Source organism: Merops nubicus, unplaced genomic scaffold (genome assembly GCF_000691845.1).
Source record: "Merops nubicus isolate BGI_N331 unplaced genomic scaffold, ASM69184v1 scaffold18728, whole genome shotgun sequence".
NCBI classification, from domain to species: Eukaryota; Metazoa; Chordata; class Aves; order Coraciiformes; family Meropidae; genus Merops; species Merops nubicus.
The window spans coordinates 434-24,743 of NW_008626572.1; the positions used below are offsets into that span (position 1 = coordinate 434).

The 24,310-nt window shown below is 37.0% G+C and overlaps 1 protein-coding gene across 1 annotated transcript in view; it reads left to right on the top strand.

Moving 5' to 3' along the window:
- Window positions 1-2,364: 2,364 nt before the first annotated feature.
- The window catches only part of LOC103778476 (ELKS/Rab6-interacting/CAST family member 1), a gene marked incomplete at its 5' end in the record, with an annotated part of 47,287 nt that continues 25,341 nt past the window's right edge, over window positions 2,365-24,310 (top strand). Inside the window, 4 exons of the mRNA XM_008946066.1 lie at window positions 2,365-2,520; window positions 4,289-4,372; window positions 7,035-7,202; window positions 14,475-14,642. Of these exons, the coding sequence (XP_008944314.1) occupies window positions 2,365-2,520; window positions 4,289-4,372; window positions 7,035-7,202; window positions 14,475-14,642 (576 nt within the window). The remainder of the gene's footprint in view (window positions 2,521-4,288; window positions 4,373-7,034; window positions 7,203-14,474; window positions 14,643-24,310) is intronic.

Here is a 24,310-nt window from a genome sequence, read left to right on the forward strand (position 1 = left end):
CCACTTCCCCGGTTGTTCCTTTTACTGCTGATATATTTGAAGAAGCCCTTTTTGTTCTCTTTTACTTCCTTTGCTAGTTTTAGTTCTAAGAGGGCTTTAGCCTTTCTTATTGCCTTCCTACATGTCCTGACTATCTCCCTGTATTTCTCCCAAGTGACAAGTCCCTTCTTACATGAGCTATACACTTCTTTCTTGAAATTTCCTTCAGAAGCTCCCTGCTTATCCATACAGGTCTCTTAACTCGTCTACCCGAGTTTTTACTCAAGGAAACGCAGTTATCTTGGGCTCGGAGAAAGTGGTATTTAAACACTGACCATCTTCCCTGGGCTCCTTTACCCTCCAGAATCTTAGCCCATAGGATTCCTGCAAGCAAATCTTTGAAGAGTGCAAAGTTAGCCCTGCAGAAGTCCAGGGTTGTAATCCTACTTATTGCCCTGCTTCTACCTTGTAAAATACTAAACTCCACCATGTCATGGTCACTGTTGCCAAGGCTGTTCCCAGCCTTGATGTCCCAAACCAGTCCTCCTTTATTCATTAATACAAGGTCCAGCAGTGCACCTCTCCTCGTTGGTTCCTCCACTAGCTGCATTAAGAAATTATCATTGATGCACTGCAAGAGCCTTTTTGACTGAATATGCCTAGCTGTGTTGGCTTCCCAACAAATATCAGAGTGATTGAAGTCACCCAGGAATACCAAGAAGTGTGTTCTAGATGTTCCCTCCAGTTGTCTGTAGAAGGCCTCATCAACATCTTCTCGGCTTGGTGATCTGTAGTAGACTCCCACAACAGTTTCATTCCCCTTTGCATGTCCTTTAATTCTTACCCACAAGCTTTCAACCTGTTCTTCCTCCCCCCCGGATAGAACTCAATACATTTCAGTTGCTCTCACACATAAAGAGCAACAGCACTGCCTCGCCTTATTGGTCTGTCTTTCCTAAATAGTGTGTAGCCATCCATGACAACATTCCAGTCGTGGGAGCTGTCCCACCGTGTTTCATTGACTGTAATTACATCATAGTCATCCGACCTAGTGCAGACCTCCAGCTCCTCCTGCTTGTTCCCCATACTCCATGCATTGGTATACAAGCATTTCAGGGAGAGAGTTAACCCACCAGTTTTCAGTCTTGCTATCTGACCATTCCCGGACACTCCCGTGGTTACTAACTTGTTAGTGAGCCCTGTGTTATCATCGTCCACCTTGAGTAGGACAGTAGACTGAAGGCTGTCCTTGGGTACATCTCTTGTGAACCTGATTTATCCCCTTCCCCCTTGGAAGATAATTTAAAGCCCTGTCTGAAGCATGCCAACTCCTGTGTGAGGATCCTTTTTCCCCTTGGAGACAGGTGTGCTCCATCTGTTGCCAGCATATGGGATTGGTCCTTTAGAAAAATCCTATCTCAGGAATGAAAACCAATCTGTGAAAACTTCTCATGCTTTCTTCAGCTTTGCTTTGGTTATGAGACAAAAAAAATTATGAAGGATTGGTCTATGAAACAATGTAGGATAGTTTCAAGTCCTACCTGCATTTCAGGAAAGAGAAAATATTTTAGAGAAATTATGTTTATAAAGAGACTGCTTAAAGAGTTTACAATTCATAAATACATACCTGTGTTCATGAGTATGCATGAAGCTCTATGTGCTATATGAATCTGCTCTTGCTGTTCCTAACACTTAAGACTTAGAAAGAAACAGTAAACCAAGTAGATTGAAAACCTCTGATCATCCTGTAAAACCATGAGGATAATGGTAGATTGATGTTTTTCTTTTTCGAGATGTATATTTTTTAAGCATAGAATTTTTTTAAATTTTGTATATAGAAGCCAGAATACTTGAAGGATCTTCTACTGCTTTATGCACATAAAATTAGACTGTCCACTCAAGCTAGCTTGTTGCATCTTTTCCTTGCTTATGGTACTTTTTATGTTCTCCGTTTGTGACCTCACTTAAATTACTATTAGCACATATCCTTTTTTTTTCATTCTTGCATTCACATTTTACCATTTAATTAGAAGTCTATTTCTCTGTTTTATGCTGTCTTTGCATTTCAAGGCAATATTTTTTCCTTTACTTATAATAATTGTCCCTGCCCCTAGCCATGTTTTCTTTCAGTAGTAGACTCTTGCTTTCCTTGAAGGGTATTTGAAAAAAAAAAAAAAAAAAACCAAAAAACTCAGTACTGGAGCACTCAGCTAGATGCTATGTAAAGAGGTGTAGCCTGATTTCTGTAGGAAATTCAAGAGTAAATTTCAAGGACAGGTGCATGTCCGACAAATTATTTCCTCTTTTTTTTTTTTTTTATTCCAGTTGTGTGTTAAAATATCATCTAACTGTGTATCTTTATCTGTCTCTTTTAATCATTTTCAGGATTCAAAAATTTCTTCCATGGAGCGTGGCCTCCGGGATTTGGAAGAGGAGATTCAGATGTTGAAGTCAAACGGAGCTCTGAGTACAGAGGAACGTGAGGAGGAAATGAAGCAAATGGAGGTGTACCGTAGTCATTCCAAATTCATGAAAAATAAGGTACTGAGAAAACAAACTACAGTGGTAACATAAACTGAGCTTAGTGAACAGATGAGAGAGATTTCATACTTCAGTAAGTAGTTACAGTTTGGGTTCCCATTCAAGTGCTGGGAAACAGAATTTATTTCTATTCTTCCATGAAGCCGCTAAAATAACTTTAAAATATTTAAGAGGATTTTAGGTTCAGATTTGAAAAATACCATAATGGTGATTTAGTAAGGTCAAAGGCCCAAATTCTGCTTTTATTGTCACACCTGACGGTCTTGTATTTCAGAAGGATTTTGTGTTTATCTTTAGACTGTTGGTAATTCAGTGTAGTTGTAGGTTTCATTTGATATAGAATCTTTTCAAATGTAGTCTATTGAAAAAAGTGTTGTCTTTTTGCAATGTTTGTACTATAACTAGTAGGTCTTTTTATTATGTAAATGGTGAAAAGAGCACGAACTTTCACTATAATGGCTTTCTAGTACACTGTTCTTCCAGTACTGGAGTCAGAATGAGAGTAGCCTCTACAACAGTGATGATGCCAACATTAATTTATGCAGTTGGGAATACAGGACAAATACAGCAGTGGGACATATTGATCCTCAGGTATAAAGATGGACACTGACTACTGAATTGTCTGAAGCCAAAAGTCAATTTGTTTGTTTCTTCCAAAGAAATGTTTCTCAGACTTTTAGTGGGCCCTAATATTTTCTAATGAAGATTCAGGTCACCTTGTACAGTAAATTTAAGTATGTTGTAAACAGTCCTGCTTTTTTAGCTAGCTTTCAAGTACTCCTGGCAAGCAGTGTACAAGTCCCTGGAATAGAGGCTGAAAATTTCTAGGTGATAAACAATTGTAACCTACTGCATTTGTCTGCTTGAAATTATTTCTAAAAAAAAAAAAAAAAGAATGCTGGAGAAAGTTTCTTAGAGAAGCGTTAATTGCCCTGAAGTAAAAATGTGTCATAATTGTGTTTCTTCCACCTCCCTCACACCAGCTCACTGATTTACTGATTTGCCTCCAGATAACCACATCTGTTCTTTTATGCTTTTGTCCTTTATCCCACTGAGTTGCTTCTAGGAATTGAAGGATACCTCCTTCAGATTTGGAATGGAGAGACTGTTTTAGCATCTCTTCCTTCCATCATTTCTTCTTTCCTCCTTCTTTCTTTCTTACCTTGTTATCAACTCTCCAGTTTCCCCTTCTCTTCCTCTGTGACCCTGTAGATGGGTTCAGCTACTGAATTTCTGAATCTCTTCTGACTATTGTGTCTGCTCATTTGTTTTCCTGCAGTGAGTTTGCTTCATTTAGTCATACAGCTATTCACTCATGACTTGTAGTCAGCTCCAATATTGTTATCTTGCTGTCCTACCTTGTTTTGTAGTTGCACAATATTTTTGTTTGGGTTTTTTTTCAGTATTGTATTGTATAGTAATCTGTGGCTGTATCTTGATAAGTTTATTTTCTTAAAGTGTAAAATGTCCCTTTTCCTGACCTAATTTCCTCATGAATTCCAATTTCAAAACTGTTGAGTGAACAGTGAACATTTTTAACATATATAAACATAACTGTACATCTTTGTTTCATAATGAAATTCTTGTCTGGCAGCCTGTGTGAAATTACAGAGACAAACTTTGGCGAAGACTTAATGAAGAATAGAAGAGAAAATGAATGACCAGTGTTGATCCTTCTGTTCAGTTCTTTGTCACTTTTAGTTACTTGAATTGAAACAGGCTGACTAGAAGCTGGTAAATATTTAAAAGCATAACAATGTCGTGACAGGTAGAGCAACTGAAGGAAGAGCTAAGTGCCAAAGAGGCTCAAGGGGAGGACCTGAAAAAAAGAGTGGCTGGTCTCCAAGCCGAGGTCTCTGCAGTAAGATTTATCTTTTGTGTGCAGTGGCCATTCTCTGGGGCTTGCTAGCTCTCTGGCTTTCCAGATAGTTTTTCTTCTCTTACCTTCTTCAAGACTGGATATAACAATAGAACTAACAGCCTGCTCAGCCTTTTTGTTCACATAGTTTTGGTGTCCGTAACATCACTCTTCAACTGAATATCTCTATTTGTTTTGTTGCTGGTTTTCTAATGGTATGACCTGTTTTAGAAGTAACCTATTCTTCTCTGTTGAAGCAGATTTTTCGGAAGTATTCAACACCCATTTTGGGACCAGATTTTCAGAGAGATTTGGTCTCCTTAGTAGAACAAAAAAACTTTGAAAATCTGTGCTGAACCTTCTTAACATTCTTTTGCAAAAACCAGCAAGAGCTGGATGCTGAACGCTTTGTAAACCAATTATTTAATTTTAGCAGCATGAGTTTAAGTTATTCCTTTGCTGTGAAATTAGTGCATTTGCTGGGTGATCATAGTGGCTTATGAAGAAGAGAGATGTGAGCACTTGATACTGTATTAACTTCTCTTGCAACTGGGAATGGTATGCGCTGCATTCTTCCTAAAGGGCTTTGGCACAGTGGCAGTGTGGGCGTACGGCTCCGGAATGGGGATTTCTAGAGAGAATGATCTTAGGGTGCTACTTGGGAATTTTAATGTAATGGAAAGTGGTTGTGTTTAGATGAGAGCATTTCACCCAAACACATGTATTTATGGTCTGTATTAAAGATGACCACCAAAAGAATTTATCTTTTCAAAGAAAGACCAAACTGATTTGAGAAAGTTTTACTATAATTCAGGCTACCTACTAGTTCAAGTTTTTGTCATCTGAAGTTTTTAAGGAAGCTTTTTGTTTAGATATCCCAGAAAAGATAACTAGCAGTAAATAATTCATCTCTTCCAAGCTCCTCTGCTGTGCTTAGCAGCATGCACCTGGTTCCATGCAGTAGGTGACAGCAGAAATACTGCTGCTAACATCAATACTTTCATATCTATTCAAATAGGTGGTGAGATAATTCTGCAGACATACTTGCTTTTAGTAAAAGTATGAGCAAACCAACCTGATACATTTGAATTAAGTGAACAGTAAATTATTGCATAGTTCTATAAATGAAATTCTTCTTATGCTCCTTCCCATGATTCTATTTAAAAACAAGTAGTTTGTGTAGAGTTTTTTTGAGGTGCTTGTCCTTCTTCCACTGCCCCTTCTTCCTGATCTCCTCATGTACGTTGTTTCACACTGGAACACAGGGGTCTTTGATAGCATCTTTTGATGCTCTTTCAATGTTCTTCGGTAATAGGTTTTCTTTCTTTAGTTGCTTGTTATTGAAACAGTATTGTCAAGACAAAACCACATTCACCAAAGCTTTTCCTCTCAGTTATTTCTATTAGTACATGATTTTTTTCTAATTAAAATTAAAAAAATAATTTATAGCTTAGATCAATTTAATTTTGTTCTTGACACATTCCCAGAAATGGAGGATGACCTAGACAATATTTTTAGCTTGTGATGTCCTTGAATTTCTGTTTTGAAGCATCAGACAATGTATTTTTGGGATTGAGGGATTTTTTTTTAATGTTATCAGCAAAATCAATCAAGTTAAAAAAGGGAAAACTATTTAGTTTTTAGAGATATGTCTACCTCCACTATATAATATGTAAAATATGGCTGGTTTATTCTGTGAGATGTATCTAAAAGGCAAACCATAAAATTGGTTCTAAACTTGGATGTAAGTCTACATTTAGACTTCCCTGTCCTCTTTAGTTATGAAAAAAAAATAATTCTTTGGTTTTACATGAAAAATGTCGTACAACGAAAGAAATTTTTTTTTTAAATCAAAATTGTCATGGATGATGACTGCATTTAGAATAAGATTTCATCTCATTTCAGTGCTTTGCTTATAACATTTCTTACTCTTTGTCTCTTAAAATGATAATCTAACCTACGTGTGTTAAAATAAATTGGAATTTCTGTACTGATTTAATTCACTAAATTGAAGCTAGAAAATTGCTCTCAACAAAGCACAGTTCCACAAACAGTTTTCATGGTGTTCTGATGTGTATTTGCGTCTGCTTTAAGAAGCTTCCATAAACTAAAGGGTATTACTTAGAAGATAAAAATGCTGGGTTTGTAAATAGTGGGAAAAGTAAAGATGTCTTTACAGACTGTAAGCATTAAGCTGGGTTGATAGATGGAGAGATGGACAGAAAGGCAGTGCTTTGACATTTCAAAGCAAACAAGTTTCTGAGAGAAACCTGTAGGTATTCCATCTTTTCTGATACTAAGGGGTAAAGGTACATTCTCATTACAGTTCTTCTTCATCTTCATTAAAAACTAATCCCTACTAAGTAACTGGTTTGGGTCAGTCCTTTGAAAGATGACTAAGAATGGACTAACTCTGTTAAAAAGAAGCTCTCTTGAAAAATTGATGCTATTGCTCCCCCTTCTTTTTTATTGTATCTTCTGCTCATGACACAAATTTTTGCTGGCCTTCCATTCAAGGTAACTGAAGGCTTCACAGTTCCCTAGGATAAGATTAGAGTATCTTACTGTTTGTTTGTAGTTATGTGAATTTATTGCTATTTTTGTGAAGAAGGGATAAATTATTTTTTCTTTTGCCCATCTTTTCTTTCTTTTTCAGATCGGTCAGGTGAAACAGGAGCTGTCACGCAAAGACACGGAGCTGCTGGCCTTGCAGACAAAGCTGGAGACCCTCACAAATCAGTTCTCTGACAGCAAGCAGCATATTGAAGTTCTGAAAGAGTCTCTTACAGCTAAAGAGCAAAGAGCTGCCATCCTGCAGACAGAGGTGAAATGGGCAATTCTGTACTTATTGACTTTTCACAGAGAAAGAGATAAAAAGGATTATTTTGTTTCTTCCTGCTTTGGTTGTACAATCCCATAGCCATTCAATACTACTTGTTCTGAGCATATTGTATTTTCTATTATGTTTGATTCTCCAGGCCAGGTCTTTGATCTCAGAGACAACTCTGTGTGTATAAACACGCATCTATTCCTCTGATAAATGCACAGTTGTACAACATGCACCACTAACATGCAATCACTAATATTATTTTTCCTAGACACAGCTAAATTGGAAGTTGCAATGTCTGAGCTGTGGGGATTTATTTTCAATGACCTTGTAGCTAAAAGAGAGCAAAGAAAGGAAGAACGTTCTGGTAGTTTACAGCTCACTGAGGCTTCACTACCACTGTCAGCATGTACAGGACCTCTTGCATGTAAGCCTATGCTTACACCTGAAATATGGGCTCTCATGTTTTATGGTGCATATTCCAGGATAAAGGATAAAAATTTTCAAAACTGTGTTTCAATAACAAATGCTTAATAAAATCCCATTTTATTAAAGACACGTATATAGCTGAACATCAAATGGATAATAAGTATAGCATAAATTTATTGTTTCTGGACGTTCTTGAATAACAAACAAACATGAAATGTGTGAATACAGCATTTCATCCTTTGGCTTGGGAAACTGTAGTGTTAGTGGAAGTCCAAAAGATGGCGGTCATGCATCAGAAAATTATTGTGTTGTTACACCTAAAACAGTAAAAAGCCAAAGGAGCTGGGGAATGGGCATGCAGAAAATTTCTGGGTAACACTAGTAGAAAGATTCCATATTACAAGAGTGTAAGAGAATTTATTTGCACTTTTTACCATCATGTAGCTTTCCTTTAGCCATGTTCAGTGAATCTATGGGTGCACTTGGCCTTGTCCACATGCAGAAGTCAAGTTACATACTAAATACCTTTTGATGTTTTAAGATGGGTTTTCTGATTATTCTCCAATTTATATAGAAATTGAAGTCACAATGGTCAATGTAACTGTGAAAGTATGCTAGCTTACAATCAAAAACTTGTTAAATTTATGTTTTTGTTTTTGCTAGTCAGGAATGTGTGTTTGATTCATGCATGTTTGTTTTAGAAATATTTACATTTCAAAATATCACTGGAAGTATTAGGTAAATAAACATTTTGAAATGTAAATTGCAGGGTTTGATCCATTACAGTGATTGAAAAGAATATAGATATATGAAATCACTGTGCAGTAATGTGACAGATCGACAAAGCTAGAAACACATTTAAATATTGACTTTTAAATAATAAAAAATTGTATTTTTCTGCTCATGAGAGATGAAGTTCTTGGAAGAATGTACTTTATTAACAAGTTCAGTAGATGGTCATAATTTCTGCTGTTAGCATAGGTAAACATTTATTCAAATAAGATGTATGGAATTTAAACATAATACTTAAAACCGAAAAGATCTGGTTATATACCATTGACAGATACTCTTGATAGTTATTCAGAACATTTTGATTTTATTTTAGCTGAAGGCCAAAGTAGTTTTTTAACAATATATAAAATTATTCTAAAGTCTTGTAATATTACTAAGTAATAATTGAGAGTGTTTGTTCTTCACTGTGTTCTTCCAAATGAGATCCTCATATAGCACCACAGTACAAAACTCAATTAGATTCTTTTTATAAGACATGCAAACTCTTTTCCTTTACTAATAAAGAGTGGCTGAAAGGTGGGGGGTAGGGGAAAAGAGAGGGTGAGAGTCTCTACTTACCCTTTTTAGGTTATTCATGTCGTTTGCTTCCAGATTGCATAAGTGAAATGTACCAACTGCAGTAACAGTGAAAGATGATTTTCTTTCTGTCTGTCTTTCAGTAAGGAGTTGCTGTAGAGCTAAAACATAAAGAATAGTGTTTTAGAGTGATATTTTCACAAAAAAGTTAATGGATTCAATACAGTCTAGCATGTTCTCCACATTAAAATGTATCAATCTGGTATGGATTCAACACGTGCAAAATGTTGTTGATTATCAGTCTATTCCATTGTATAAGAGTACATATTTAGAATGATCCATTTATGTTTCTGAGACTTTTTATGTAATTACAAGAAGATATTTATGCTTTTTGAAAGGTAATAACTTTTTCATCCTTGCTGATATTCTTGACAGAAAACTCAACAATTAAATCATCATACACAGTCACAAGTGATCCTCTCAAGTATAAGACTGAAACAAGTTGGTAAAATACATCATTGACATGTTTGTCATTGCATTCTGTGATGTGTTTGGGGTTTTTTTAAGGAAAATATGTCTTCCTGTACAAGAATTTTCACTGGGAGTAGGGTAGGAATGCAAGATCCTGCCTGGCCTAACTTCTTGACAGCCCTGCTCAATGTTAAAACATAACTAGCTTTGCTCAAGACACTTACAGACAGTTGTGAGGAGGAAGAGGGGTGCATCTTCTGTCATACATATTGGCAGACGTCTTCATAGGAGATGTGGTATTTCAAAGCCATATTTAAATAAACATTTAGAGAGAAAAGACAATACCTTTATAAGCCGCTGCCTTTTTATTCTTCTGTTAAAGAAAATGGCAGGTAGATGGCGAAAAGATACTATACCAACATCTCAAAAAAGGATTTGCCACCTGCCACATTAGAACTACAAAGAAATGTTTGTCAGGTGTTTATCTTGAGGGCTCTTGGTGGGTGGAGAGTATATTGTGGTTAGCTTTTCAAGTTGTGAAGGAACCTTTAAAAATAGCTCTAAAAGTGTACAATCTTGTTGTAAACAAAACAAAAAATAAATCAATATTTATTTTGGAATTAAGGCTTCCGTATAAAGTTTGTGTTTAGCCCAATAAGCCCTTTAGCTTAGGTCAGTGGCAGAAGGTATGTGGCTTCAGTGGGAGGTTGAATTCAGTGAGAACATTCCCCTTTATTTTTGTGTACTGCCCAAGCTGACATGGTTCTGTAATTAGTCTGCTCCATACACAGTAGAAAAATTAGTCCTTTGGAAGTATTTTATTTGCTCTGAATGCATTAGTATAATATAAAATTCTCTAAGGGTCTTTTTTTTTATCGGGAGCTTATACTGGCATTTTGAAACTATAGCAGACTCTCCCAAATCGGAGATGTTAGAGGGAGGATAACATTTAGTGAGCAACATGCAAATGGGATCTGAGTGTCTCTAATGAACTTTCTAGCACCAGCTACATGAAGACCTGTGCTGACACCTGCAGACATTAAGCTCAGGTCACAGAACTGAGTTCACTGTGTTTAGGTATTTAATACTTTGCGGTGGAGATTGTGGAAGAAGGATTGAATTGGTTTTTGAGCTGAGCAGGCCCTGGAAGCAGTCCATCTGCCCTGCATTGAATTTATAACCCTAGCATGAAGCAAATGGGCTCAGCACAAAGCCAGGTGTGTGCACTTCTCCATGGTATAGTCGTGTAATCTAAGTTCTCAACATAACCAGGAGCTGTATGTTCATAGAGAATTCACTCTCAGTTCTTCTACAGACTGTACTGAATATTGCTGTAGTTTGTGTAAGGTGAAGAGTCAAATCTGACATAATTAATAAGAAATAACAATGTCAAAAATAGAGAAGTCTTGTGAATTAGCACAGTGTTCAAAATCAGTCAGTAAGCATGGCTTTTAAGTCTCGGCTACAGACTGTACTATCAGGAAAACAGCTTAACTCCTTTTTGTGTTTATGTGATATGTTTGAAGATAGTAGTTATGTTAGTTATAAAATCGATTCTTTTTAGAATGTATTTATTTGAGGTACTTGGAGAATTCAGATAGCAATATCTACAGTGGGATAAAAGCAACTTTCACCTCACATATCAAATATTGTTTTATGTCTTCTCTTGTGTTTCTCAAGTATTTTTTAATTCCTAGTGCTGATATAGATAGAATTAGTTCAAGGTCGATTTTAAAAGGTAGCTGCCTCTTGTTAGAAATCATAGCAAGCTCTAAACACGTATTTCAGAATTGACAATCTGTTCCTTTGGCTGCCATTAATGTAGTCATACTGACAGAGAACAAGAATTTTGAATTTTGCGATTACAGAGAAGTTGGGGCTTGGATATAACTTAGGGGAGGTTGTACATTCTGATATAACTCAATGGAGTGTGGCTTGGGTTCATTGAGCTAAATCAATAGTTCAGCTGTGGTTTGAACAGGTGGCAAGTAGGTGTGAAGAATCAGTCTTAAGGAAAGAGTAGAGCACTGTTTTTTTATTTTAGGCTTCAATGACATCTTCCTAATCCTGAGTGGGAATCCCCAGTGTCATACCACCCTGGTTGCTATTGTACAGTGGAAATAATAGTAAAAATGAGAAAAAAACGTGTGAAACATAGGTCCTGTTAACTCAAGCTCTTGAATTGGCTCTAAAACTCGCTCTGGACATTTGAATATTTTAGCAATTTCCCTAAGCTACAAACTGGGAATATTCCGAAAGCTAAGACTGTAATTACAGAATCCAAGATTTTTAAAAAGGCTTAAGAGTAAATTTGAATTAAATACTATGTAATTTATTATGTTTATTCTGGTAGTCTTGGAGTACTAATGGAATAGTTTTTCTTAGAAATTTTGAATTCTACATGCTTAATGTGTGGCTATACATGTTAGAGTCATAGAATATTATTTACTGCTACTGGAAAATTCTGTGAAGGCAAATCAATGGTTCCCGACACAGTTTTTGCTATATCGTTCTTATAATGAAGAACTGTAATTATAAGTGTAAGAAATGTGTGGTATCCAGTTGAACAGAGGTAGCTGCTGTACCTGTACCTAGGAAGACTGTTGTGTTGAAGGTGGCAATGAATGTGTTTATTTTGCTAAACTTCACGGGAAATTGGATGTTACATGCAGGTCAAGTTAGCAAGCCCAGTGTTACATGAAGGGCAAGCAGTTGCCTGAGCTGTACTGTAAGATTTTACTTGCCGTGCATAATTAAAGACATGGCAGTCTATTGCTGCAAAAGCACTTGGGTTAACCCAGGGTTAAGACGACAGTATCCAAGAGGCAGAAGTCAGGAGAAGGGGCGTCAGCACGTCAGTAGCTGTTTGCCTAGTCGTTTCCATGTGCAGAGAAAATCTTAAGCTGACTTTGTTGAAGTTGGCATCACCTGACTCCCACAGACCTCAATTCTTGTCACTGTGGGAGGATGTCATACATAAACTGAGCTGACATGAATAAACAAGTGCAGTGTTCTGCCAGGAATAGTGCTAAGGTGACGTTTGTGTGTCCTGCCAGCCTTTGAAATTACTCTTGAAAATGTTTTCTATGGTTTCCCAGGCAGGGACCTCACACAAATAAAACCAGGAATGCAATTTGCCCCAAACCGTAAGCTAATATAGAGTTCAAACAGAATAATCAATCAGAAAATGGAAAGCATTCTGTGGATAAATTTCTGTTTGCAGATGTTCTCTTTTCACTTAATACTGTGCTGTGGGCATCTGGACTGTCTCAAATATTTTGCAACACAACTGTTGAAAGTATGTGGATTTTCTTGTGTGGGAGATTTTCAGTGTCCCTTCAAGAATTAATAAAAGTGACTTTTGACTTTAATATTAGAGATATCCAGAAGAGAACATACCTACTCAATCTATAAAACCGCATGTTTTAAAAAAGAAGACAAATCCTGATCCACCTGCTAAACATTTCATTACAAATACTAAGAGTACTATAAATCCTATTTGGATAGTACCTGGTACTCTAATATCACTGCAGAATATAGTCCGTGCCCCACTTGCTGGGTGAGAGGTCAGGAATGTGATTTTAATAACGCATGTGTAAGTGAGAAGGCTTCAGACGTAGAGGTGGCAGCAGGATTGCAGTGCTGATGAGGAGAGCAGGGCAGTTCTTTTCCCCACTGGCAAGTGCTTATTGCACTGTGTGTAGAAACAAACCAGACAAAGCAGCAGAGGATTTTGTGCATGTAACATTCTGTAAATGTAGAGCTTTAGAGGCAACTTTTCCATTAGCAAATCAAAACAAAGTGGAATAGAAGTAACACATTAGAACTAAATATTGCTCTAAATACCATGAGCGTATTGATTACCTAAACTAGCCAGAGTTCTCCAAGTCATCTTTTCATTTCATGACTCTGCTAGCCTATGCTGGGCAGAAGGACCAAGAAATTCATTGATCACCCTGTTTACTCTGTGTGATTGATGTCCTGTAATGGATTCAGGTAACAGGAACCAAAACTGATACTGTCAAATAAGATCAGCAGCCAAGCTGGCAGATTTGAGCTCTGTCTGAATGCTGAGTGGATAGGGGTCAGTGGGTTTCTTTTGGTGTCTTGAGCAGGTTGGTGGTGTTGGATTTCGTATTCCACAATGGTCTTTGAGATTAGTCTGTGCTCTGTGGTGACCTTATTCTTCTCGTCAAATTTATATTCAGATAGCTCTGATTCCTGCTCCCTTTTCTTTTGTCTTGTGAGCTCTGTGTTTCATTTGTGTAAGAGAAATGCAGAAGGAAAAGCAGAAGCTTCTTAACATACGGCTTTGAAGCTTGAGGATAACGTAGAAATCCAAGAGTGTGTTTCTAAATTTAATGGGGCCGTGGGGGCTCTAAGTATGTTTGTGTCCAAATTGCATCCACAATATCTTGTACTGTGTCATTTGTTCCATTTTATCTTTAATATAAACTGCTTTGTGTTGAAAATGCATGTTGCACTTAAACTATTATGTTGTTATTTAAGCCAAAATATTCTTAGCCTTTCTAAGGTAACCCTCTTCCCTTGGTTTGATCTACAGTGGCTGCAAAGACCTCTGCTTTCAGTACCACCAGGCTCAGCTAATACTCTGATTAAAACCTAGAATATAAAGTGACTGTTGGTACTAACAGTCAATATTTAAATCTCTGAATGTTGGTAACGTTCCAAAGAAAGGGGTCAGTTTTTCTACATAGGAGAGAACTTCTCAACAACATATTGTGTTAGCTTCTACTTTTAGGAAAAAAATTTCAGACTCTTATCTTACACGACTGAGTTATGTATGATTTGAGATTTTCCCAAAAGGAGGATTAGTCTTATATAATTTGAGAATAAAAAATTTTTACTGTTTAGTCTCCTACCACTTGTGATAATGTTTTATCACAGATTTATGTATGTTGAAGTCTTAATGTAAAGGATGTTAGTTTTCTGAATCTGTCTGTAACTTGAGAGCACTCAGTCCCTTGTGGAAGTGTAACTGTTCGGAAATTTCTCTCCTTCAGTGGTAAACAAACCCTGTTTCTGCATGTCTAAATCCAGGTGGATGCATTACGGTTACGTCTGGAAGAGAAGGAGACTATGCTAAATAAGAAGACAAAGCAAATTCAGGAGATGGCAGAGGAGAAGGGGACTCAAGCAGGAGAGATCCATGACCTCAAGGACATGTTAGAAGTGAAGGAACGCAAAGTTAATGTTCTTCAGAAGAAGGTAAGATTGCAGAGGTCTGTCAGATACATGTCTCTAATGCATCTTGATTTCTTAAGTCTGTTAAAAAGTCTGAACTGGAATTTACATTTTGGCAATTAATGATTGAGCCCATTCTTGTAACGGGAAGACAGTGAATGGTGATTTTCAGTTTACAATTTTGAAGAAAAAAATAGAATTCAGAGCAGAGGTTACTGCCTTTCAGTGGTTGCATGTGCCGCTTCTGCTTCCATTTCACTATTAGCAATGACTGAAGTATTTGTAGGAGGGCACATCATCTGGAAACACAATCCTTTCACAGTCATCACAGAGCCATGCTGATTTGAAGCGTAGGGAATGGGGTGACTGTGACTTCAGTATGTGATTAAATGAATGAGGGCTTGGAGCAGCTGAAGCAATTAGGATATTTCTGTAACTTACTAAGAAAAATTCAGTAAGAACTTTCTATAACTTTGATTAGAAATGATATTTTATCATACTCAATATTTCTTGGGAACTGCTAGAACAGGATAATCAGGGTTCAGACTATCCTGCATCTCTTTCTGGATAGAACATCAAGACCCTATCAGTGAAAAGGGGGAGGTCTGGATGGGAGAACCAGACCCAGTCAGAGAAATCAGAGAGGTTTCCCAAAGGGCATTGAGTCCTAGGGTGATGAATGTCATTATGGTTGATTGCAAACTGCACAGAATATATCCCAAATTGCTGTTACATATGGTGAAAAGCAAGAAATTAATGTGTCACAATAAATTTTGATTTAGACAATATTTTTTCCTTTGTATCTTTAGAGAAGCTGCTCTTGGAGCTTGTGTTCAATGTATTAGGCCGTGAATGTGTGGGGGAGGTAAAGGGGGTCGTTTCTAGAACTTTAATCAATTCTTTGTCATTCTTGTGATTTTAATGGTTCAGAATATTGATTCATTTCAGATGCCTGGCCAATGCCTTTTCTTTTAGCATATAGCTATGAATCATGAGGGTTTAGGTCATGTTCAATTCTGGTGCAGCAAACATCATGCAGGAATGGAAGTTCAGGCATGGAATTTAGCCATAAATAAGTCATTAATAATTCTAGAACAGAGCCCCAATTCCCATTCTTCATAATCTCATTTTTGGACTGTTCATCTTTTTAGAAACACAGATTTCTAATTTTTGTGCTGTGCTTTCTTTTTGTTTTCAAAATTGGTCATGCACACTCCAAACATTGATTCAGATACAAGAGGAATGTTTAACCAAGAAGTGGGGAATCTGACATTTGTGTAAATGTTAAATGTCAATGAGGATGTTTTACTTCCATTTACTCATACACTGTTGTTTTTTCATGTTTTCTTATTAGCTCTACTTAACTCTTTAGAATGATCTTTCATTGGTTCATTTATAGGCAGTGCTATATGTTCTCTTTTTACTTGTTTTTTTAAAACTTGTTTTCTTGAGACCATCTTAAGCCACGTTAAGACAGTTTCATCTTGTCTCTTCATGCGGCTACTGTATTTTTTGAGGTTCATTTGCTGCTGATTTCCAGTAAAGTACCTGGTCTTTTCAGGTTGGAAAATAAGAGCCCCGGCTTTTAGATGTTTTAAAGGTGTTGAGGTCTTAATCTGCTAGATAGCTCAAAAGAGGATAACACTACCATAATAAACTGCAATTTAAGTTGTTTTCTAAGCCTATCTCTGAGCTTCTTAAAAAAAAAGTAACCTGTCTGAAGAAAAATACCTATTTCCTGCTGCTAACTAAAATCACTTTTAGATATTTGAATATGCTTCAACCTTGAAGCTGTTAGAAGCATTTCCTTTAACAAGAACAGTTAAATTGTGAGATTTTTGATTCCAAAGATTATTTTTTGAGTTTCTGTAACTACCAATCCTATAATATTTTTATGGAGAATAAAGCTGACAATACTTTTATCTGAGATTTGTGGTGCAATATGGAATTTGTTTATATTTTTTTTGTGTAGTCTGGAGTGATTGAGCACAAATACAGTCCTTGAAAGTTTTAAGATTGATGTCTTCAATGGATTTTTTTAATTGGTTCTCCAGACCTGGAATGTAAGACTAGGTTTGGGTTTTCCAATAGATTTGGCTTAGAATTTTCTTGTTCTCTTTAGCATTTTCCACAGAAAAGCAAAGCATGAGAAAATACCTATGGAAGGACAGGTCTGATTTTCTCTATATATTGTAGAAATCATGAGAACTTGCATAAAATCTGTTTTAGGTGGTAAAGAAAATGATGAAGTCTCATTTTTATCTGATATATATGCCTATCTTTTTTTGACTATGCCGATAGCTATTTCTGCCTGGAGCTTTGGAAGCCTGTAGCTCCTCTCATTTAAATGTTTTCCTCTTAAAGTTTGTAAACGGTGACTTACATTTTCTTTTTTGCATTTCTAGAGTGCATCTTTTTAAAGCAAAAAACAGGCTGTGTACTTTATCCACATGCTGTCTTTCAGACCTTCCAGAAGAGTTCAGAATTGTATTGTCATTAAAAGAAAATGTGCAGCCTTAAAACTTTTGCCTCCAGGCACAATACTCTTTTTTTTTTCTCCCTTTGATTATAACTGGTATGTTCAGACAGATCAGTTTTTAATCTGTATATTCAAATTGAAAATATAGATGGTAGAGTTTGAAGTATTTCAGAGATCATAGATAGTATGGTTTTCTTTTTTTACTGTCTTAGCTATCTGATATTAAATACATGTTTTAAGTTTATCAGCATAATTTAAGTGGTACTTGGGCATTTTAATTGAATACAGTGAAAGACTATGAAAGACATGGCACGAAGAAAAGCTTTTCCTCTTGTGTATTACATTAAGAAATGTTTTTCTAAGACTATGTGGAAACAGCAGCGTGTAGCTGTTGCCTGCAATTGTGAGGAGGTTATTGGGTACAGGTGTTGAGATGCTGAAGGATGTTAACCAAATTAAGAATTCAATTAGTAGATAGTGTTCAATCAGTTATTACCAAGTTCCCTTTCCTCAGAACATACTCAGATTTGAGGGTATTTTTGAGGTGGGTAATATAATGAACTAAAGTTTGAACACTAATTATTTTTTAATGCTAGATAAAAAGAAAATTTGCAGTAAAAGCTAAAATCATAACGAAGTTGAAAAGAAAATAATTTATTGAAAAATTATTAACTTATGTAACTTATCTATTTAGGAAAAGTTGTTTACTTTCTTCTGAAATTTAGAGATCACCTCTACTAGTAATGTAGCCATAGCCAAATGATATATGACTATTCGGGGCATTTGGACTTCTGTCATAATTTTATTTATTTTCTCTGACTGTTTTAGATGTGAAATCACCTATTCTGATAATACTGACAAGAAATTGTTTGGTGTGCGGCCCAAAATTGTGCTGTACTAAATTTCTGCAATTTCTCTTGTTGGAACAAAAATGATTTAAAATGCACCCGTTATTGTCATGTCTCTGTTTGGATTCATTGATGTAGGCCACTGCATAGTTAGTTTCATGAACTATTAATATATTTGTTGTACTGATTAAAGGTGGTGAACTAGACACTATACTTTTCTGGTCATTCTAAAATCCAGATGAAGAAAGTAATAAAAGTTTACTGGATAATTAGAGATTCAGTACAATACACAGAAGATTATAAGCAACAAAGATCTGAAAAAGTAACAATTGTCATCACGACTGATACCCAGCAGGTATCAAAATACATTTTCCAGGTTGCTGAGGAAACCACATGCTTCACATTTTAAGTTGTGGAATCTGTTCAGTTCTAAGCTCCTGCAGTGGTGCTGCTTGGTAGAACCTTTATTTGAGACAATAGAAACAGGGAAAATGCTAGTAAATTGGAGACTACAGGAACAAAGTTGAGTCTTATGTCTGAAAATGTAATGCAGAAACTGAGTTTTATAGAGCTTCAGGATTTTTTTTCTCATTTTATTGAAAATAAATCCTGCATAGAATCTCATTTTAAGTTGATAGAACTCTAGGTAAGGGGAGTATATCAGAAAATAAAATAGTGACATGCTGTGCAACTTTGAAGTCTGAACCTGAAAAACATAAAAATGTGCTTCATTATTCTCTTTGCCACATCTGTCCATCTGTGCTGGTAGACCAGGATGAAAAGGAAGAGGGTGGGGGGAAAAATACCAATACTTTACAATCAAAGCATTTTCAAGAAATAGCATTTAGAACAAAAGATAACTGGCAGTTGCCCTGAAAGAAAGGAGGGAGGAGGGAGGGAGGGAAAGGCAAAAAGCAGTGAATCAATTCCCCCTTGCTTTGGGGGGAGTCCATGTTTTGTCTTGGGGTGGGGGATTAACACTCCCTTCATTGTGCAATGCAGCTGCAGGCAAATCAAATGCAAGTTTTAGTGTCTGAACATAGCAGTGTTTTTTGACAGCTCCCCATGCACTATGTGATAATTGACTTGTGATAAGTAAAGGGCGAATACAGATTTGTTTGGTTTGGTTCTGGTTTTGGTTTTTTGTTTGGTTTTGTGGCTGTGCTGACTTGTTTAGCTAGTATTCGGGAAGACTCCAAATATAATTTTCCTGCCCTTCTGGATAAGAAGCATGACCTTTCTTCAGAGGAAGTAAATGCACTCTGCTTTTCAGAAAGCTTAGAAATGAAAATAAATGTCTTAGCCTTAATGGTAAGAAATACTTCATGAACATTTAAGGATCATATGGGTCTGCTCATCGGCCCAGCTTCTGCTAGGAGGTAGAAGGAAGATATGCTGGGCTTTCTACTCAGCTAGGACTGATGAAGTAGTAGACAGATGAACTCTGTAGCTTAACAAGCAGTGCAAAATAGGAAAGTATTTCTATAAATCTCTTTCTCTGTCAGAAGAAGCCATACTTCTACTCATTTTACTCCAGGTCTCAAGGCATGCCACTGGATTGGTTCCAAACCCAATCCAGACATTTCAAACACCAGAAGAAAGACCTAGCATCCCCACAGGCTTGTGCTATCTTCCTTATTAGAACTGACAGACACGACCTCAAAGATTTGTCCTGGAGGGTCATGTTGACTTGTCCTTCCATGTCCCTGAAGCAGTATCAGACCTCGTCTGCTGTTGCTTTTTCTTTCATTCCAGCCTTTCTGTTTTAGACTTGCTGGCTACCACTGAACATAACAAAACAGTTGAAATTTTTGGCTTTTAGAAATTTCCAGGTGCTGTTCTGTAGTTTGTTTACGTGTGTCTCCAAGATGCTAGAGTCCCTTCTCTTTTCAGGAATAACTTCTCAGAATCGCTTTACCATATGAGATGGGATTTTTAGATAAGTTTATTATCATCGGTTAGGGTAATAATATGAAATAATAGACAAGCTTTGAATTCTTCACCTCCATAAAAATACAACTAGATAAAATCTTGTGGTATCAATGAAAGTGCCAAAGAAGACTGAAGAGGCTCCATTATGTGAGTTCAAATTTAGCATAATTATCCTGTGAGATTTTTTCATTTCTGCCATTCAGGAAGGAGATGAGTTGTTTTATTTCCACTTGGGAAATGAGGACACAACACAGAATTTCTTTTCATCTTTGAAAGTAGAATGCTTACCCTTCCATTTTGATTTTCCACTTCTCTGAAAATCCATTGAGACTTTTTAGAACAATTGCAAGCCCGGTTCCGATGGCATGATGTGTCTTTTTTCTCTTCTGTGAATGCCCAGCTAATAAGACATTATTAGGGCAGGGGAATAACTCAGTTTCTTCATACCACTTTTCAACTCTTTGCCAGTTTAGTTTTAAAAGTAATTGATTACCATGCAGATCTTAAGAGTTTATTACAGCAACTTCAGGTTCAGTGTCAGCAAGATCCCTGCCCTGTGAGGAGAAGCTTTAACATGTGAGGCTTGATCTTTTTTGATTCTTTCTGAGCCATATAATACACATTTTTCTCATTTGGAATATGGGCCCTAAAAGGTACCCAAGTTTAGCTTTGGGTGGTATTTTCAATGGCAGATGGTCCATAGTTTACAGGGTCTGGCAAAGGTGACAGTGTGTTCTCCAGGGAGTGACCCAAGGAATGTACTTTTGATCTTCTTGCCTAATACGGACCAGTTATGGCAGATGCCTTATGGCTTCAAGTGCACTCCAGCATTGTCACTGTGAAGGCTTTTGGTTTCCAAAGGAACATAGGTTTCACAGCTCTAAGTTGAGTGCTATTATGGGTCTGTAATGGTTTGAAAACAAACCAGTGAGAGACTCCAAGTCAGAAATACAATTTAATAAGAAAAAAAAATAAAAGCAATAATACAAAGGAAAACCACAAACAGAGTCAGAATACAACCTGATACTCTGTAGTTAGGGTGGTGGTAGCAGTCCAGATGAAACAGTGGTCTCGTAGGAAAGATCTGGTAGCTCTTGTCCTCTGGAAATCCAGTGGGTAAGGCCCCCTGTGCTGTACTGAACCCCAGTTTATGTCCAGGTGGGAGCACTTGGCTCCTCCCCCTGGGTGGAGCATCTCACAATGGGTTGATATCAGTCTATGAGTCATGCAGTGGGTCCTTGATGGTCCATTAAACAGAAATAGCTCCTGGGGGGAGTTCTGTATGAGTCATGGGACGAGGCATGGATGGGCCCATTAACAGGGAGGACTCCTCCTGCTGGGTGGGAAGGTGTTAACATCTCCCCTGACCTTGAACCTCTTTCCTTATCTGTTATAGCCTGGGGTGTGAGGTCTGTCCTGGGCAGCTTCTACCCATGATTTTCTTAACAGCCCATGAGCACTGACATAGAGAGTATAGAATACACAGTTTTGGTTCTACCCACATAAGGATACACTGGTCCCAGCCCCTGTAACCATGACAGGGTCTCGCCAGTGAATTTATAGCCTACCTTGTTTAGGTTGTAATGAACAGTACAAGACCACTTCTATCAAAAGGATGAAAGTTCCTTTTGTTTTTTGGGTACTTCATACTTAGTTATTGAAAACAATAAATGGCCTCCTGGGCATTCTTGGCACTATAGTGATGAGTTTGAGTTGCTTTATGTCATAAATTGCTTTATGTCATTTATGTCATTTTACATTGGACATTGATAGAGGAAACATGAGACTTTCTATTCCAAAGGACCTTTGCTCAGTGCATTTATAGTTTTATGGCAGATTGTCTATACAGGATCATGAAATGGTTAATGTTGGAAGAGACTTGGAGGTCATCTTGACCAACCCCCCTGCTCACACAGGGCTATCCAGAGTTGGTTGCCTAGGACCATGTCCAGACACCTTTTGAATAGGGTTGCATAAGAATCTCTTTTATTTAACTTGAGAGCAGTGAAATCTGAGAGCGAATTTACTCATAGATGCCTAACATGCATTTGAAGATTGCTTGGTAAATTATTTGGGATATCTAAACTAGTGGAGGAGGCATATGTTAAATTTGAAAAATTAATTTTACACACAAAAAAAATTGTGCAATTACAGTAATTTTTAGTGCACAGTTATGTTTACCAGTGCAGCAGCTATGTTAGAGGAACTGTCTGGATTCAAAATAAATTTTTATGCCTGCCAATACTATAAATTAGAATTTGCAAATGGAGAATATGCTGCTTTATATAACCCTGTCTTTTGCTTGGAGCATTTTGTGATAACACGATAAGAATAAAACATCTGGATCATATGTAGCATATGTACCTATATTCCAAGATGTATGGTAATATTACTTTAAAAAATCAAATCTTGTTCTGATGTGTGTTAAAGATAGCACGCCAACTTCTTATTTTGAGATCTAATAATGTGAGGAACATTCAATTTATATTGATGTTATTAGAGAATCTTGCCTGTTGCCCTTAGTAACTTAAGTACTCGATTTTTTTTTTTTTCTGTGGTAATGAATATCCTATCCTCTTTTTATATAAGTAGGTTCAAACGAAAAAGGAAAGCAGGACTGTGAGGTCAGTGAGGTTAGTTCTGTAGTTCAGCTGTTGTAGCTGGCTAGTGTAGGGTTTTAAACTGATACACAGTGCTTTAATACTGTCACGTAAGATTGATACCAATAGTGAAGTTACAAGAAAACTCCACTGGAGTTTCTGGTATTATCTGTGCTCCAATGCTCTAGAAAACTGGAACTACAATTCAGCAAATATGTCATGGAAGAAATCCTTTTTTTTTTAGCATCCCTCAAAGAGGAGCAGTCATTTTAATATTATGTCCTTCTTGTGCCTTGAGATAACCTCTTGATTGGCAAGATGGAACATTACTCATAGGCAGTGGGACTGACAAATTCTGGTTTCTTGAAAGGATCTGGGAAAACAGCCAACTGTGAGGCCTCTTGGCTTCATTATAAATTAAACATGTAGTTTTCTGGCAAGATAGAGCTAATAAGCTTTGTTGGTGTATTCACTGTCATGCTAGACAAATACAAAGTTCCCTGTGATTGAAGAGGCAGGAGAAGCAAGGGCATATGCCATTTTTAAGGTTGCTTACATCAGTCTTCCTCACACAGCTTTTCATGTCTCTCTGGGCTGCAAGACTTCACAATTTCCAAGGCTTTGGTCACCAGGCATCCAGGCATTTTCTGCCCCTGAGGGGATTGTCTGAGCTGTCTGGAACAGACATTAGTGATTGCATTAGCCAGCTTAGGGATCTTCACTAGAACAAGGAAGGAGTAATTTTTCAATTTAAATCAATAATTTCCTGGATTCAAGAGTGAGTTTTGAATCCACGAGGCTAGACAGCCTTCTAAGGTGGGTCTCTGCACAGTATTTATACAGTCATTAGGACTGTCATAAGGGACAAGGATATGAATAGCTTTCAAGCCTGCGATTTCACTTATCCAGAGGTGAAGAAAGCTACTCAGTGTGGGGTAGTGTCACAAGGTGAAACCAAGATCACCTTGTCCCAGAATAGCATGCATTTGATATTTAAGATGCTCCTGTGCTTGCTGAAGAGCAAGATGAACTATTTTACATACCTTCCATCAAAGGTGGATGGAGGATGGTTTTAAGCACAGAACTTCTGGATAAAGAGGACCACTTTGTGTCCCTTACAGCCTTTATTTTCAGTGGAGACTGGAGTATTGATTTTCCTAAAGCAATCTATGGTATAAAATGGCAAAGGATATAATTAAATGATGGTAATGATTTAATATATTGGGTTCTTACGTTTTTGAGGTTTTTTGTTAGCATGAGCCATGAAAGAATCTTGAGAGTTTGCTACTTTGTCTTCTATCATTGCGTGTTTTGAAGTCATTCTATAAAAACAGGTATAGCTAAATGCTGAAGAATACACACACACACTCTCTCATGTTTAGTATTTACAGTATGACTTCCTAATCCCTTCCTATTCACCACTCCGTGTCCTTTCTAGGAGGATGAAACATAACAATCACAGCTGACTGGGCATGTTTTACACTGGGATTAGAAGCATCCCTCCTTTCCAGAGCAGTTTTACCTTACAGGAGTTCTTTGATCATTTGAATAAATCAGTGATTTGGACAAAGTAATTCAATGTCTGAATCTAAATCTCATTTAAAATCTGTGTTCAATCTGTGTACAGCCTTCTGCTTGAGTGATCATAAATGATAATGTAAATGGATTTTAGTTTGCTGTGAGGATTTCCTTTATAGTCAACAGTAAATCCCATGTTCCAATCCTGGTGTGCCTCAATGTTTGGTCTTTTCTGCTCCCTGATTTCCATTCTTGGGTATCTCAGTGCTGTGATGAGCTGTCTTTCCTTTCTTCATGTCTTTTCTCATCATTCAT